The sequence below is a fragment of the Physcomitrium patens genome, chromosome 13 (assembly GCF_059467195.1).
Source record: "Physcomitrium patens ecotype Gransden chromosome 13, ASM5946719v1, whole genome shotgun sequence".
In the NCBI taxonomy this organism is placed as follows: domain Eukaryota; kingdom Viridiplantae; phylum Streptophyta; class Bryopsida; order Funariales; family Funariaceae; genus Physcomitrium; species Physcomitrium patens.
In genome coordinates, this window is record NC_143422.1 from 1563417 (window position 1) to 1577078 (window position 13662).

Here is a 13662-nt window from a genome sequence, read left to right on the forward strand (position 1 = left end):
ATTATATCAATTTGCATTTGACAATAGCTATTTGAGTTTCTTTTTAATATATACTTCCTTATTTCTATTTTGTCATACCTTTTTGAAAAAATCTCACTTAATTATTTGTTTTAATCAACTTCTTGTCCTTGAAAGATATCCATAATACTTATTTTGCTAATCTATCTTGTTTTGTCTTATTTATGGTCCTATAAAGTAAATAAAAGCATATTTTATAAAAAGTAGTATTAGCACTTTTTAATTTTACTATCTCCTTGACTATTATTTAGATTTATAAATTAATTTGCTATTATATTCTAAAATGAGATCTTCTACTATATAATGATTTCTTCTCTCTTTCACCCATTATCTATATTAAAACAAAATGTGATATCATTCAATAAATTCATAGTGAAGTATACAACAAAATGTTGCTTCCAATTGCTTTATTTGTATTGTCTTTAAGAAGAATATTTAAGTATGTCATTGCATGACAAATGGGATTTCTTACATGCAACAATATTTTTCAATGCACTTTGATAACAATTCACCATTTTTAATGTTTAAAAGAACTATTACAATTAATTTGTAATAATAAATAATTTCTAAAATATACTGCACTCTTATGGGAGCCCTATTGAGACAGTCCCTACACTATGTGAATATTTCATTTGATCATTCTGATGACTTGTAGTAACTTTTGGGTGAGACTGAAAGGTGAAGCAATAGCTTAATACAAAATAACTAAAAAATAAAAAAAATAATAATACCATCATATCCATGTTAAATCCCAATTCAAAACTCAATAAAGTCACTGTCCCCCCATTACCTACAATATAAAATGTGAGCACTTTCAGATGCAACTGCATGAATATTCATAAAAATACGAAGTTACTCTACATGACCCAAAAATAGAGTTATGAAGGTTTGTTTTGTTTTTTTAATATAGAAATGTGGAATTGCAACAGTGGACAAATGTGTCACCGAAGAGCTGTCTCCTGAATAAAAAAATAAAGAGACGTTGATGTGGGTTTTGAATACTGAAGTCGTGCTTTGCTACAGCAACGTTGACGCAAGAAACACCCAGAAGTCGCATTTCGGCGTGTTCGCAGATTGTTTTACTTCCTAAGATTCCTCGATTGGGTGTTGGAGATGGCTGCTCATAGGGCTCGGAAACTGCAACGGTATGATTCTTCGACGAGGACCCAACACGTCGTGTTCTGGATTTCTCGCACAGTGTCACGAGCACGCGCTGTGGTGTGAGAATCAGCAGTTTTGTTTTTCTGAACCGTGGGTTGCTCGTTTGATGCGGCCACTGTCCAGGCGGTGAGAGTGTGGAGTTTAGTTAACTAAACCAGAGAATTGGGACAAGTGTTTTCGGTGTTGTTAGCAGACAAATGCACTGGACATCAAGCACTGAAACTCGGCGAAGTTCACCATGTTGTCGCCGTCTTGGTCCACGCTGTTGATCATGTGGCGACACTCAACCAGCGACGTACTCATGTCGCCGAGGCTGCGCATAACCCTCTGAAGCTCCTCCGCGGAGATGAAGCCGTTTCTGTCGACGTCGAATACGTTGAAAGCTGCCTGCAAAGCAAGCCTCTCACCGCTGGTTGCGTTTTCGGAACTGCTCGTCTGAGGACTTCCGGCGCCAGAAGCAGTATCACCCCTTGTGTGGAAGTTGATGAACTCTTGAAGGTCGATAAAACCATCGCCGTCGCCGTCCGCATTCTGAATCACCTCAGTGAGTTCTTCGTCGGTGAGGTCGTCACCCAGTGAGCGCAACACAGTTCCGAGCTCGGATTTGGAGATTTTGCCATCGCTGTCCTTGTCGAAAACCTTGAATGTGGCTGTCAATTCTTGAACAAGTGACTGGGCAAGGGAATCGGCGCCTGTTGCTGGCTCCATGCGGCGACTCGAGCTCCTGGATACGTTCGGGGACGACGACCGGGATGAGCTCCCGAATCGGGCCTTGGAGCCAAGCTTTTTTAAGGAGCTAATGAACTTCATTTTCGAGAGATCGACGTCCAAGAAACCGTTCCTCTAAGTGAAGCACGAGCTCAAAAACCTAGAAATCAAACACTCAAGTATTTTGAAAACACGGACACTCTCTCGCAAACCTTGAACTACAAACAGTTAATACTTGAAATAAACAGATGCAATTGCAGACAAACTTGTCCGTTGAACTTGCGTTCCTTTCAATTTATAGCTCTCCTGGACAATCGGTTGCCCTCATCCAATGGCATCTGCCAAGAAAGTACGCGTAAAGGAGGCCTGCAGTTCATGATGCAAGTGGACACCCTGCAGTTCGGAGGATCGAGCACCGAATCGAAGCACGACAGTGGATTTCTCACTGGACATCCACCGAGATAACTCCTAATACAGTCGCCGACATTTGACACGGTTTTTGTTCCCAACCGGAATCCGGAATCAACAATCAAGTTGACTGAAATCAAGCTGAAGCACTGGAACCACGCTTGTCCACGGGCTACAGTGTTTAGTTTACTTTCACCGAAGTTGCTGTGATACCTCGATTGGCCGGCACCGACATCCAGAGGGCTAAAGGACGGTTCTCAATAGCCAAGTTAGAAGCTCTTCGAATTAATTGGTCATCTGCGTGAAACTCTGCGAACCAGCCAGTGGAGTGGAACAAAATCCAGCATCTCCGTGTTCCGTACAACCTCCGCGGTTAGGACGGTGTCGCAACTCGGCAATTTTCGTTTCATGTGTGTGCCGCGTGTAAGTCCCGCACATGCTACCCTTGCGAAATTCCTAGCTGTCTTTCCTCCCACGTTATCCATTCTGAGTTGAACGGAGTGTGTGGAAACGTAGTCGCTGTGGCCAGCGCTGGTCTTCAACTAGATGTCTGCAGCGTTGTTAGACCGCAAACAGCGACATGCTGCTGCAGAAATTTCTTCAAACGACGACATGCCGTCAAACACATGTTGGGTGTTCTGACTGCGGTGGTCATACATTCCGGAAGCTTTAAATCGTGCCTTGCAAGTCAAATCCTCGAGGTCACCTTTGGAAGCCATTTCAGAGTTGAACCCCTCCCGAGAGCTCATTCTAGGGCTGATCCTGTTTCCCTGGTTAGAAGAATCTCTGTTCCGCATCTTGTCAGTATTTAGAAAAAACAAACTTTGTTCATGATGAGAGATGCTGATTTCTCGAAGATTAGCAGCCTCGGAGTCTGGTCAAGTGGAATCTCATCCATGGAGTCTTGTAGAATAACTCACAACCATATTCAACGTCTCCCATGATGAGCTCAAGGCTGATCCTTGCTCATCTGCGTCGATCTGGATGATTCACAAGTCGATGAAGTCACTGAGAAATTGGGTAATGGCGACGGATGCAATCAAAGTTAGAGCATTTCACCAGCTTCCACATCCAAAGACTCTCTCATCAGAAACATCGATCAGGTGGAGAAGTCCCGCGGCCGCAAAGCATCGTGGTATGGACACTTTGGACTTTGTGAGCTTTGTTAAAATAGGATTTTTAATGTTGATGCTAATTAATTTTTATTTTACAAGATATTATTTAAAGGAATTTTAGGTTTATTTGCGGTTGTAAAATTTAGAAAAATTATTTCACTGTAGTTTAGGATTTGTTTTCTAAATTTTTTTGAAATATATTTGGCATGGTTAAATTTATAGATTTTTTTTATACCTTGTCAAATCTTTTGTTTAAAATATCAAAGGCATATTTAGATATGTTGTTGTATGGATTATAGTTTAATATTATTTTAGAAATAAAATACTACCATAGATAAGGAGTCAATACAAGTCAGCAAGTAGAACAAACAATCTTGGTCAATGTTTTAATCTTTTGAAAGATAAAACCACAATTATATGAGAATCTACAATTATAAGTATCTTTCAAAATATTTTTGAAGATTTATTTTATTTTATTTATATTTATATTGTTTTATACAGATCTTTAAAAAAAATCTAGAACCATAATGCATTCTTTATTATTACCATAAAGTATTTTAAAATCTTCATTAATCTATTCAAAGATTCTTTAACTATCTTGAACCTTTCTAAGTTTTCTATAAGTTTTTATAAAAGATCTTTCATACTTTTGAAATATTTCATAAGTTTCAAAACATCTCTTCAAAGCTTCTATGTAATCTAGTTGCTATTGCAAGACAAGAAATACTTTAGTCTTCCAAACATAAATTTGGATCAAAAAGTTACCTTATATATATAATTTTGTATTTATTAATTTCTTGTTTTATTATTCTTGTGTCTTTGATATATGGGGATTTACTAGGATATCCATCTAAAATATATATATATATATATATATATAGACATACATATGAATAAAATAAATTTCTACATTGTGAAATAAGAAAGGAAAAGAAAAGAAAAGATATCCTTTTGTAATTTTTTGTTTTTTCTTCTGAATTAAACTTGATTAAATCAGAATATTAAATAATGATCAAATGCTTGTTACTACAAATAAGATATAAAAGAAATATATCTAAACAAACTTATAAAAATATTATTATTGTGTATTTTTAGGATATATTAGATAAAAAATAAAAATAATAAAAATAATCTTATCAAATAATAAAAATTATTGAAGAGCTTTAAACCAAATTATAAAGTACAAGATAAACATTTATTGAATTAAAAATGACCTTTGTCTTAGTCTCAAATATATTAGCTAACATAAAGGCCATGTAAACACTTCCTAAATTCCACAAGGCTTTTGATCCAAGTATACAAGTTGTAGAATACTTCTAATATAGGTATTTAAAACTAAAAAAAATATCTAGGATGAGATTAGATAGCCACATGGGATCTTTAGTAGAATTAAAGATCTAAGCCACTCACAAGAAATTTGTTATAAGTTTTTTTGATGTTTATGTTTTCAACTTGTTCTTGTCTACTGTAATTTATTTCAAATTTTATACATTTTTCTAATATTTATTTCTATTTACTTAAGTTTTGCAGATCCAAAAATTGTGAACACAACAAACTTAATCACAACAACTCAACAGAGCATGCTCAATGTAACTCAACATGAGTTTCTAGTTTATCACCCACCCACCCACCTTCTAAAATAGATCCTCTTTTATTTATTTATCACCCACCTTCTGGAAAGGTAGACTTCTTTGTCTCTCTTTTGCTTACTTTCTTCCACCTCCCTCTTCCCTTTTCTACTCTTTCCTTTTCCTCTTTCTTCTTGACCTTCAATTTTCTCATATCTCACGTTGTTTCTTTTTACTTCTTAATGCAAAAAAACACTATTCAATTCAAAGACACGACCAATGAGATCCCATTCCCTCACTCACCCAGTGCTCGATCGATGCTTGCGGTAAAAACCACGACATTGCCAAACACGGATCACCAAACACAGAAATGGTCAAGTTAAACCACCATTTTAAGTAGCTTCGGTGCCGTGTCAGATTGAGCATTCCGATGATACGATGTTGCTTTTATCCTTTCTGTCCGATCACCGTACCATCTGAGGACGACCCACATCGGAGCATATTCACGTCACGGCAAAATTACACGGGAATCCGTTCCATCCAGATTGCGTCTCTGTAGCTGTGGTGAAGCACATCGTGAGTCCCATTCTTTGCTTGGTCGCCGAAGGTGTGGTTGGGGAGCTGTCCGCCTCATTCCGCATGTCGTGTGTATGTGTGTGTGAGAGCAGGTGTCGACGTTTCCGTAGCTGTAGAACTCTGGACATGGGCCACCGATGGCTTCATGTTGGAGAAAGGTGCGACTCTTACAATGGGAATTCTCTCTACGTTCTTGATCGGCTAGCAACACGTTCTCAACACAAGACCCTCTTTTTATCCCTCGCTGCCGGTGATTGCCTACCACGCACATTCCCTCTGAGCGGTTCACATCGACGTTCGCTTCCGTTCTAAGTCGTGCAGTTTGGATCGCAAACGGTATTTAGGAGTATTTAGAAATCGAGATTGTGCACAAAGCATGACATCTGTGGTGGGTGGTGAGGTGAGGTTATCGCCGACGTTGAACACCGAAGCGTGTAATGTCGATTGGCGACGAATTTCACCAACGTTGTCGATGGACACGTACTGAAGCTCATTTTTATGAATTTAGAAATTTTATATACGTGAGCATCAGCTTTCAGGTTTTTGTTGTAAAAGTACAAGAGTTTTTCGTAAGGAACAAAAAAACAGAAACTCTTCCTATGAACACATTTGAATTTCTACAGAACGCATCGATCTTGTCAGACTCGACTCGTCCATTTTCTTAACACAGATCAGCGCCTGCCATCAAGCACTGAAACTCTGAGAAGTTCACCATGTGATCGCCGTCTTTGTCCACACAGTTGATCATATGTCGACACTCCGCCAAGGAAGTGTTGTAGTCGCCAAGACTCTTCATAACTCTTTGAAGCTCCTCGGCGGAGATGAAGCCATTTTTGTCAGCATCAAAAACATCAAAAGCAGACTGCAGGTTATCGTTCTCTTGGCTACACGATCGGCCACTGCCCGAGCGGGATGGGCTGGTTTCGGGAGAACCCTTCTCAGTATGAAAAGCGATAAACTCCTGTAGGTCGATGAAACCATCGCCATCGCCGTCCACTCTACTCATCAACTCATCAAGCTCCGAGTCGTTGAGCTCGTCCCCGAGAGCGCTCAACACCGTCCCAAGCTCACCCTTCGAGATTCTCCCATCGGAATCTCTATCAAACACCCCAAATGTGGCCGTCAGTTCTTTCACGAAGTCGGAAACAGGATCTGCATCCACAACAACAACATGCTCCGCGCTCCTAGATCCCTTCTTGCTACGGCTTCTCAACCTCAGCTTCATTTTCAATGACGATCCAACAATGTGACGTTCAAGCAACAAACAACCCAGCACCCCTCTTCCTCCCAACACTTCACAAATCCAACCCGCTCTCACAAATTCACGTTCTCGTCGATCAGTCTGCGACGCTTTCACCACTCAACACACTCAATAAACTCACGATTTGAACCTCGATATCCCACTAAACTTCCGAGCCATTGGAGCTCTATACCCTAAGAAAACCTACTCCTAGTCATCAAAAGACTGAGCCCCATATGACATCCTTAGTCATCAAAAACACGAAAAAGTGAGGCTCAGAAACAGGAGCAGAATAGCAACTAGGAATCTCAACAATTGCGATGAAATTTCTCTCCTCAAAAGGCGAGGGGCGGCGGCGGGACCGCACCCCCCTCGAACGCCGACGTCGTCTACGTGTGACGCGTTCATTCGCCATCTACTAGATGCCTGAAATGGACTGACTGATTGATACCGGGTTTATTACCCGGTCCACCACCTGGTTCGTAACCCAGTTCTCAATCGTGCGTAATGAGATACGGTTTGGGAGTCCCCGCAGGAAAGTAGCAAGATGTGTTCGCTTGAGGGATTCTATTATTGTACAAGCCTTGTCTAGGAAATTGCTTTGTATAGGAAATTGCCTTTGTAGGTGAGCTTTGCATTGGTATATTCGTATCATATTCTTATTATTCATACAAGTTTTAAGTTCATGTTTTGGAAGCTTTTAATACAAATATCCTCGCAACTTGCGTAGTTTTAATATACTCAATCATATACTATTTTATTTTTGTTATTCTATAATGAAACAAGGGATAAGCTAAAAGGAAAACTGTGCAGAAACTGCGTTGTATGAGGATTTCTGCACAGATTCCTTCACTTGAAGTCGCTGGCAATCCATTGACTATAAGAAATTTGAGGTGGAGATGATTGAGGATAACCTTGACTGTGCGTGGCTGTGGAATCTGGTTGGTAGGGCCATCGCCACATGTGTTGGGAGTCTGATGCTCACACTGTGTTTGTGTACCAGAACGCGGCAATATTCTGTAGGTTGTCTGTTTCGGCGTCGCTGTGAAAAAGAACACGGATATGATCAAACAAGTGGCCTTCGATTGACAGATAGCCCTTTCTCACACTCACTTTCGTAACGCAATTTCTTTAAACCGTCATATTCTCTTCCCCGTTTTCAAACGTTTGAAGCCTGAGCTACAGTTGTTAAAGAATTTGAAGTGCATTTGAAAGAATGCTGCAGAGGAATATTTTCCATGGCGACATCTGCATCTTGCGTGAAGAAAGCACAAATGAAAGAGAGTGATGAAACTGAGAAGAGAAGTGAAGTCGTGGCGGTAGCGCCTCCGTGCAGCTTATTTCCCCGAATTCCGTCTCTCCAAAGTGTGAGCGGCGGTAGATCATCGATGCACGCGTCGTGTGCGACTAACCATGAGTTCGTGACGGTTAGTTGATTTTTCTCAACTGGCGAGCCTGATTTTGATACAATCGATTGCAGAATGCAATGTCGAGGGCGTCACGAATTTCTCCATCACATCGAGAAAAACCTGCAAGGTGTTGCACATTTCGTTGGGAGACACGAACAACCGGCTGGAAGTCCAATCACCAGGTCATGATTTTCAGATTCTGTTACGATGAAGGTTTTCGAGTTGAGAATAGTATCCGAGGACTGTGTCCTGAGGTAGCGAACAAGGAATAGGCTCGGACTATGAATTATTATGGTCTTTGTTTAGCATCTAGAAACGCAACAAGAGCAGTCTGCGAGTAGCTGGATACGTTAAGCTGGTGTTGTTACGGACTATTTAGTTTTCATTTTCGCGTAGACGAAGTTCAATACGAGCAAAATTTAAACAACATCGATTTACTTTACTTTGTAGCTGTTGATGTAAGTCTCTACTGGTTTGCTTGCACATCTCCTCTGCCACTGTTTCAAGATCGCAATGCTCTTTCGATAAATGATCCTGCGCAGGATTTCCAGTCTTTGTAGACTGAGAAATATGCTTCTGAGTTGACGCATTACAAGTCTCAAGCGAAATTACAATATTTTCTCATTCAAATTCACCGCGGAAGAGGACAGACATGGTGCACTCTGGCTTCAGGAGTGGCCACTTCTACTTGACGCGGACTATTTTCATTACCTCCGCAATACATGTTAAATTTCAAAGAGAAGTTTGCCAGCAACGACCTAAAGACTCTAAATGCAGATGACAGAGTTGTCTCTTATCATGCACGATTACTTGAAATCAAAAATACTTCATCAGCTAGACACTGCTCGAAACCAGACTGACTAGGCTTGGGTATCCTGATGTGTATCTTTCATCCTTAATCTTGTCTCAGAACTCGATTGCAGCAAATCTCTGAGTCGTGTTAAAGCCTCATCGTTCCAGAGTGTGGACAAAAACTAGCACAAAGAGCAATTACTCCTTCAGCAACTGCTGCTAACTGAGGCCACCCTACTGTGCAGGTTCAAAATAAGAGTTTTCATTGAGCAAGATGACCAGACATCAATCTTTGAAACTCGTTGAAGTCGACCAACTGGTCACCATCTGCATCCACGCAGCTTATCATGTACTGGCAATCATCCAATGAAGATTTGTCGTCACCGAGGCTTGACAAAACCCTGTGAAGCTCACCCGCTGAAATAAAGCCATCTTTATCAGAATCGAACACACTGAACGCCGACCGAAGACCCTCCACGTCCGAAGAACCATTCTCTCCTCCCGCAGATGGCTTCACATCCAAAAACTCGACATTTAGTTTGATGAACTCCTGAAGGTCGATTGCGCCATCGCCGTCCACATCTACGTCTCGTATCATCTGATCCAGTTCTGCATCTGTCAGAGTATCTCCAAGCAAATGAAGCACCGTGCCTAACTCTGCTTTCGAGATCTTCCCATCACCATTTCGATCAAACAACTTAAACACATCCTCCAAATCTTTCACGACGTCGACCGGCAGATCGCTGACGCCTGGATACGACCCCCTTAAATTGCTCACTCCCCTAATCTCAGTCTGACCCGACCATCCTGCAGGCATCATATCCAACTCACGATCCTACAAACGAAGTAACCTTCTGAAACCGAATGAGAGAATGCTGCTATCCACGTTATCTCAACTGCGCCTCTCGTGACCGAACTCGCAACCGCACACCATCAACACAACGCACGCTATCTAATCGAACTTACAACAACCTGAGAAATCAGACGCAGCCGAGACTCAATGCACAGAGAACGGAATGAAAGTTGTGGAAAATTTCTTTTTCACTTCAAACGATTCGAAATCATTAACCTTCCTCCACCATTCCTCGAAACTTCTTCAATTCTATCCGCCATGAATGTTTCAAAGCAAACCTTCGGTGGACCAACAAGGTAGCATCATGAGCTGGAGCTCGAGACAATTTAGTAATTGCAGAGATTGTATCAACTGATCTCCGTGTATCGTGGTGAGGCGGCCATTAGACGATGGATTGCGGACACGGATTGCGCGTCGCCAGTTGGTTTCTTCAGACCCGCGCGAGATAAAAACATTTTGTGTCTCCGACGTCGAAGTTCATTCCATTTTGAGTTCCGGAAACTTCACACCTCGAGATTTGCGAGGCCCAGATTTGCTCAACAACCCGCAATTCACCAAAAATACGTGCACGCCCTCTGATAGGATCTAATCCAGTTTCTGTTTCAACTTCACGCAGTTTTAGTAGTAAAGTCTTCGAAGTATTTTCGGCAATGTTGTTAATTGTGGGATTTGCTTTAGATATATTTAGGGGGGCTTTACACCTAAAAGGTTCATTTTGAAAGGTCATTGCCAAAAGTCTTACAAAGGTTTTTATTTGGTGAAAAAATTCTGTTTATTTTAATTTTATTTTTACGTGTTTTGTTCTTTGGAATTAGTATAAAGCGAGAAGAAGCTATGAAGTGGATTAAATTTTTTTTTAAGATTATGACTATAAGTATTTCAGTTCGAAATATTATCCAGACAGTTTTGCTCTGTAGAAGAATAATAATGGATGTTCTTTTTTGGTAATATTTATTTTAATTTTGACAAGGATTCTTGAATATTTTTATAAAATTTGCCTTTTTTAGATGTGTGCATTGCAAATCTTGTGGATAGCGTTACTAAGGCTATATAAGGGAAACAATATGTAAAAAATATGCTTGTATTACTTACATATGTAGAAGTTAGTAGAAGTAGGTAAAAACATGTTAGGTGGATAATATCTTCTTTAAGAAGTCTTGCAGAAGTTTTGTAGACAAGGATTAGATATGCAATGTTTTTTCTACAGGTATAAATTACATCACATGGTATAGTATAGAAATAAGGTAATATTAACTGTAGCACTACAAATCTATCTATAATTTTTATCCATCCAATAAGAGTTCTAACACAATCATCAACAAAGAAAATGTTTAAAAGGCAAGATGAGACTACAAATTATTGGCAAATTCTTGAAATTCTAATAACCAATTCATAGGGGGGGGGGGAGATAAATAAATAAATAATCAAACAATAATTAAAGTTGGGAAATATAACATAAGAAGAAGATATTAACAATCAAGTAAATATAGCTTTATAATAAATTAAAAGATAATATTTTAATGTAATACGAATTTTTCTAAGGAAATTAATATTTAATGGTTATTAAAGAAATTATGCAGATTTATTGCTTGAAGTTTTAAAAACTTTTGAGGAAAATTTATTTATTTTGATGAACATATTATCAAAAATAAAATATTATAATTAAAAAGTTTTTTTTCTAACATTTGTTTTTCACTAGCAAAAAACTTCTAAAATGATATAAAGAATTATGGTTCTAATAGTTGTAATAAATTAAAAGAGATACAAATAACTATAAAAAAGAGAAATCAAGTAAACAAATTCTAAATACAAGTATAAAATTGCTTATAAATTATTTTTTTAAATACTAAAAAAAAATTGTAAAGTTATGCAATTTTCAATGTTAGATCTTTGGATTGAAATTTTTATATAATGTCAATTCTATTATCTTTTACACGTCACAATCTGAAATATCATATTTATTATTCTAAAAAAATGAAAATAAAATAATTAAAGAATATTTCTGTATTTTGTAGCTAAAATTTAAGTATTAATTAACAAACTATTTTGTAATTTAAGGTATTTAAGCCTTTTGAATTTAATAAATTTTGTATTAAATAAAAATATCATTAATTATAAATAATTTTCTTTAAAACTACAAATATGAAAATATTTTAAATAAAATCTTTATTATATATTTATTTTATCATAAAATATTATACATAACTATTTTTTATTTTTTATTTAAAGTAATTAATGATTATAGTATTATACTACAACTTAAAAGATTATTTTATAATACTATAATACAACTTAAAAGACATAATAACATCTACAAGTATAAAACTATCATAGTTTGTAAGAAGAACAATAAATTAATTATAGGAACTATAGGACCTATATCCTATTTCTCTTAAAAGAATATACATTGCAACAAAGGATTTATAATTAAGTACAATTAATATTCTGGAATTTAAATAATCTAATTGTAGACTTCAAAAATTTATATACTACCTTAAATCTAAAATCAATCAAATTATTTTAATATATATCCAAAAATTGTTTATATTAAGATTTCATCTAATTTTCTAATGCAAGATAACTTTGCTATATGGATATACAATCTTCGTTAAAAGTAAAAAAATACTTGAATAAGTACTATTTAAAAATATATAATCCAATAAACATAGAAATAATTAAGATTTTAGATTAGATGTTTAATCTAGAAAAATATATAATAAAAAAATAATTGACAAAGATATATATATATATATATATATATATATATATGTTTCTTTTTTCTTTTTTCTTCTTTTTTATAATACTTTATGCTATTACATAATTATTATTTTCAAATAATGAATTTTATTAGACTATATAGAATCTAAAATACAAGTAAAAACTTTTAAAAAAAATGAATTACAAAAATTGTAATTTTTCATACTAAATAATAAATGCCTTCTAATATAATAATAAATAGAAATTATCTCAGACAATTATACTATCAAAGTAAGTAGGATTACATAGAAATATTTAAAAGCATATTAGGTAGATAATATCTTCTTTGAGCATCGCCAAAAAAACTTCCTGGTAGTAGATTGGATCAATTATCCATACTTGAAGTTTTGTACTTCTATAGTAGTATAATAGAAACATTATCTTAATTAGACTCTTGATTTAAAACCCTAAAGGTTTTTAAGAAGCTTCTAAATGATGTATTTCTTAGCAAAGATATAGATATATATATATATATATATAGATGCATGACAAAAGTCATGCTCAATCTTTTTAATTCTTTTTTAATATCCCAGTTTTAATTCAAAACTACCTAAGTTTTCTACACTTTATAATGTACATTTTATTATTATTATTATTATTATTTCTTTCTCACATTTTATTTACATATGCATATATTATTTTTTATAAGTCTGTACAGATTTAGGTCTTTTACACTTAGACAAGATTAACATAAAAAATTTAAAAATTGATTTTTTAAATAAAAAGTAGAGTATCCATTATTTTTAAAAAATCAACAAATTACTTTTGAGATTTCAAATAACCCTCTTGTAAAGTAGTAATATAGTTTTTGCATTATCATAGTTTTTCCTTCGTCTTCTTCTTTTTTTATTTTAAAATTATTATACTATTATAGTTATGGAAAAAATAATAAGAATAAAGAAAGATATTTAAACAATGCATAAAAAAAATTAAAATGATGTTATATCTATAAATTACCTTTATTTACCACCTTAACCATTATTTTGAGTATTTTTAAGAATATACAAAAATGGATGGATTGTTTTCAACTATAACATCACATTAAATAATTTTTGGG

The 13662-nt window shown here is 36.3% G+C and overlaps 1 protein-coding gene, 1 non-coding gene and 1 pseudogene across 3 annotated transcripts; all 3 read right to left on the reverse strand.

The window, feature by feature from the left end:
* Window positions 1–891: 891 nt before the first annotated feature.
* On the reverse strand, window positions 892–2536 carry LOC141046114 (uncharacterized; annotated as a pseudogene). Its single transcript, XR_012218816.2, has one exon. The product of XR_012218816.2 is annotated as an uncharacterized LOC141046114 (transcript).
* Window positions 2537–6047: 3511 nt separating this feature from the next.
* On the reverse strand, window positions 6048–7112 carry LOC112290752 (uncharacterized). The gene has a single exon (XR_012218817.2). It is a non-coding gene; the product is annotated as an uncharacterized LOC112290752 (transcript).
* A 1689-nt stretch (window positions 7113–8801) lies between these two features.
* Window positions 8802–10836, reverse strand: LOC112290490 (calmodulin-like protein 3). Its single transcript, XM_024536772.3, has one exon. It carries the CDS (start codon window positions 9813–9815, stop codon window positions 9258–9260), a length of 558 nt encoding a protein of 185 aa, XP_024392540.1. The 5' UTR covers window positions 9816–10836; the 3' UTR covers window positions 8802–9257.
* Between the last annotated feature and the right edge of the window lie 2826 nt (window positions 10837–13662).

Coding starts and splice junctions, on each gene's coding strand:
- LOC112290490 (XM_024536772.3), bottom strand. CDS start 9,815: ATGATGCCTGCAGGATGGTCGGGTCAGACTGAGATTAGGGGAGTGAGC.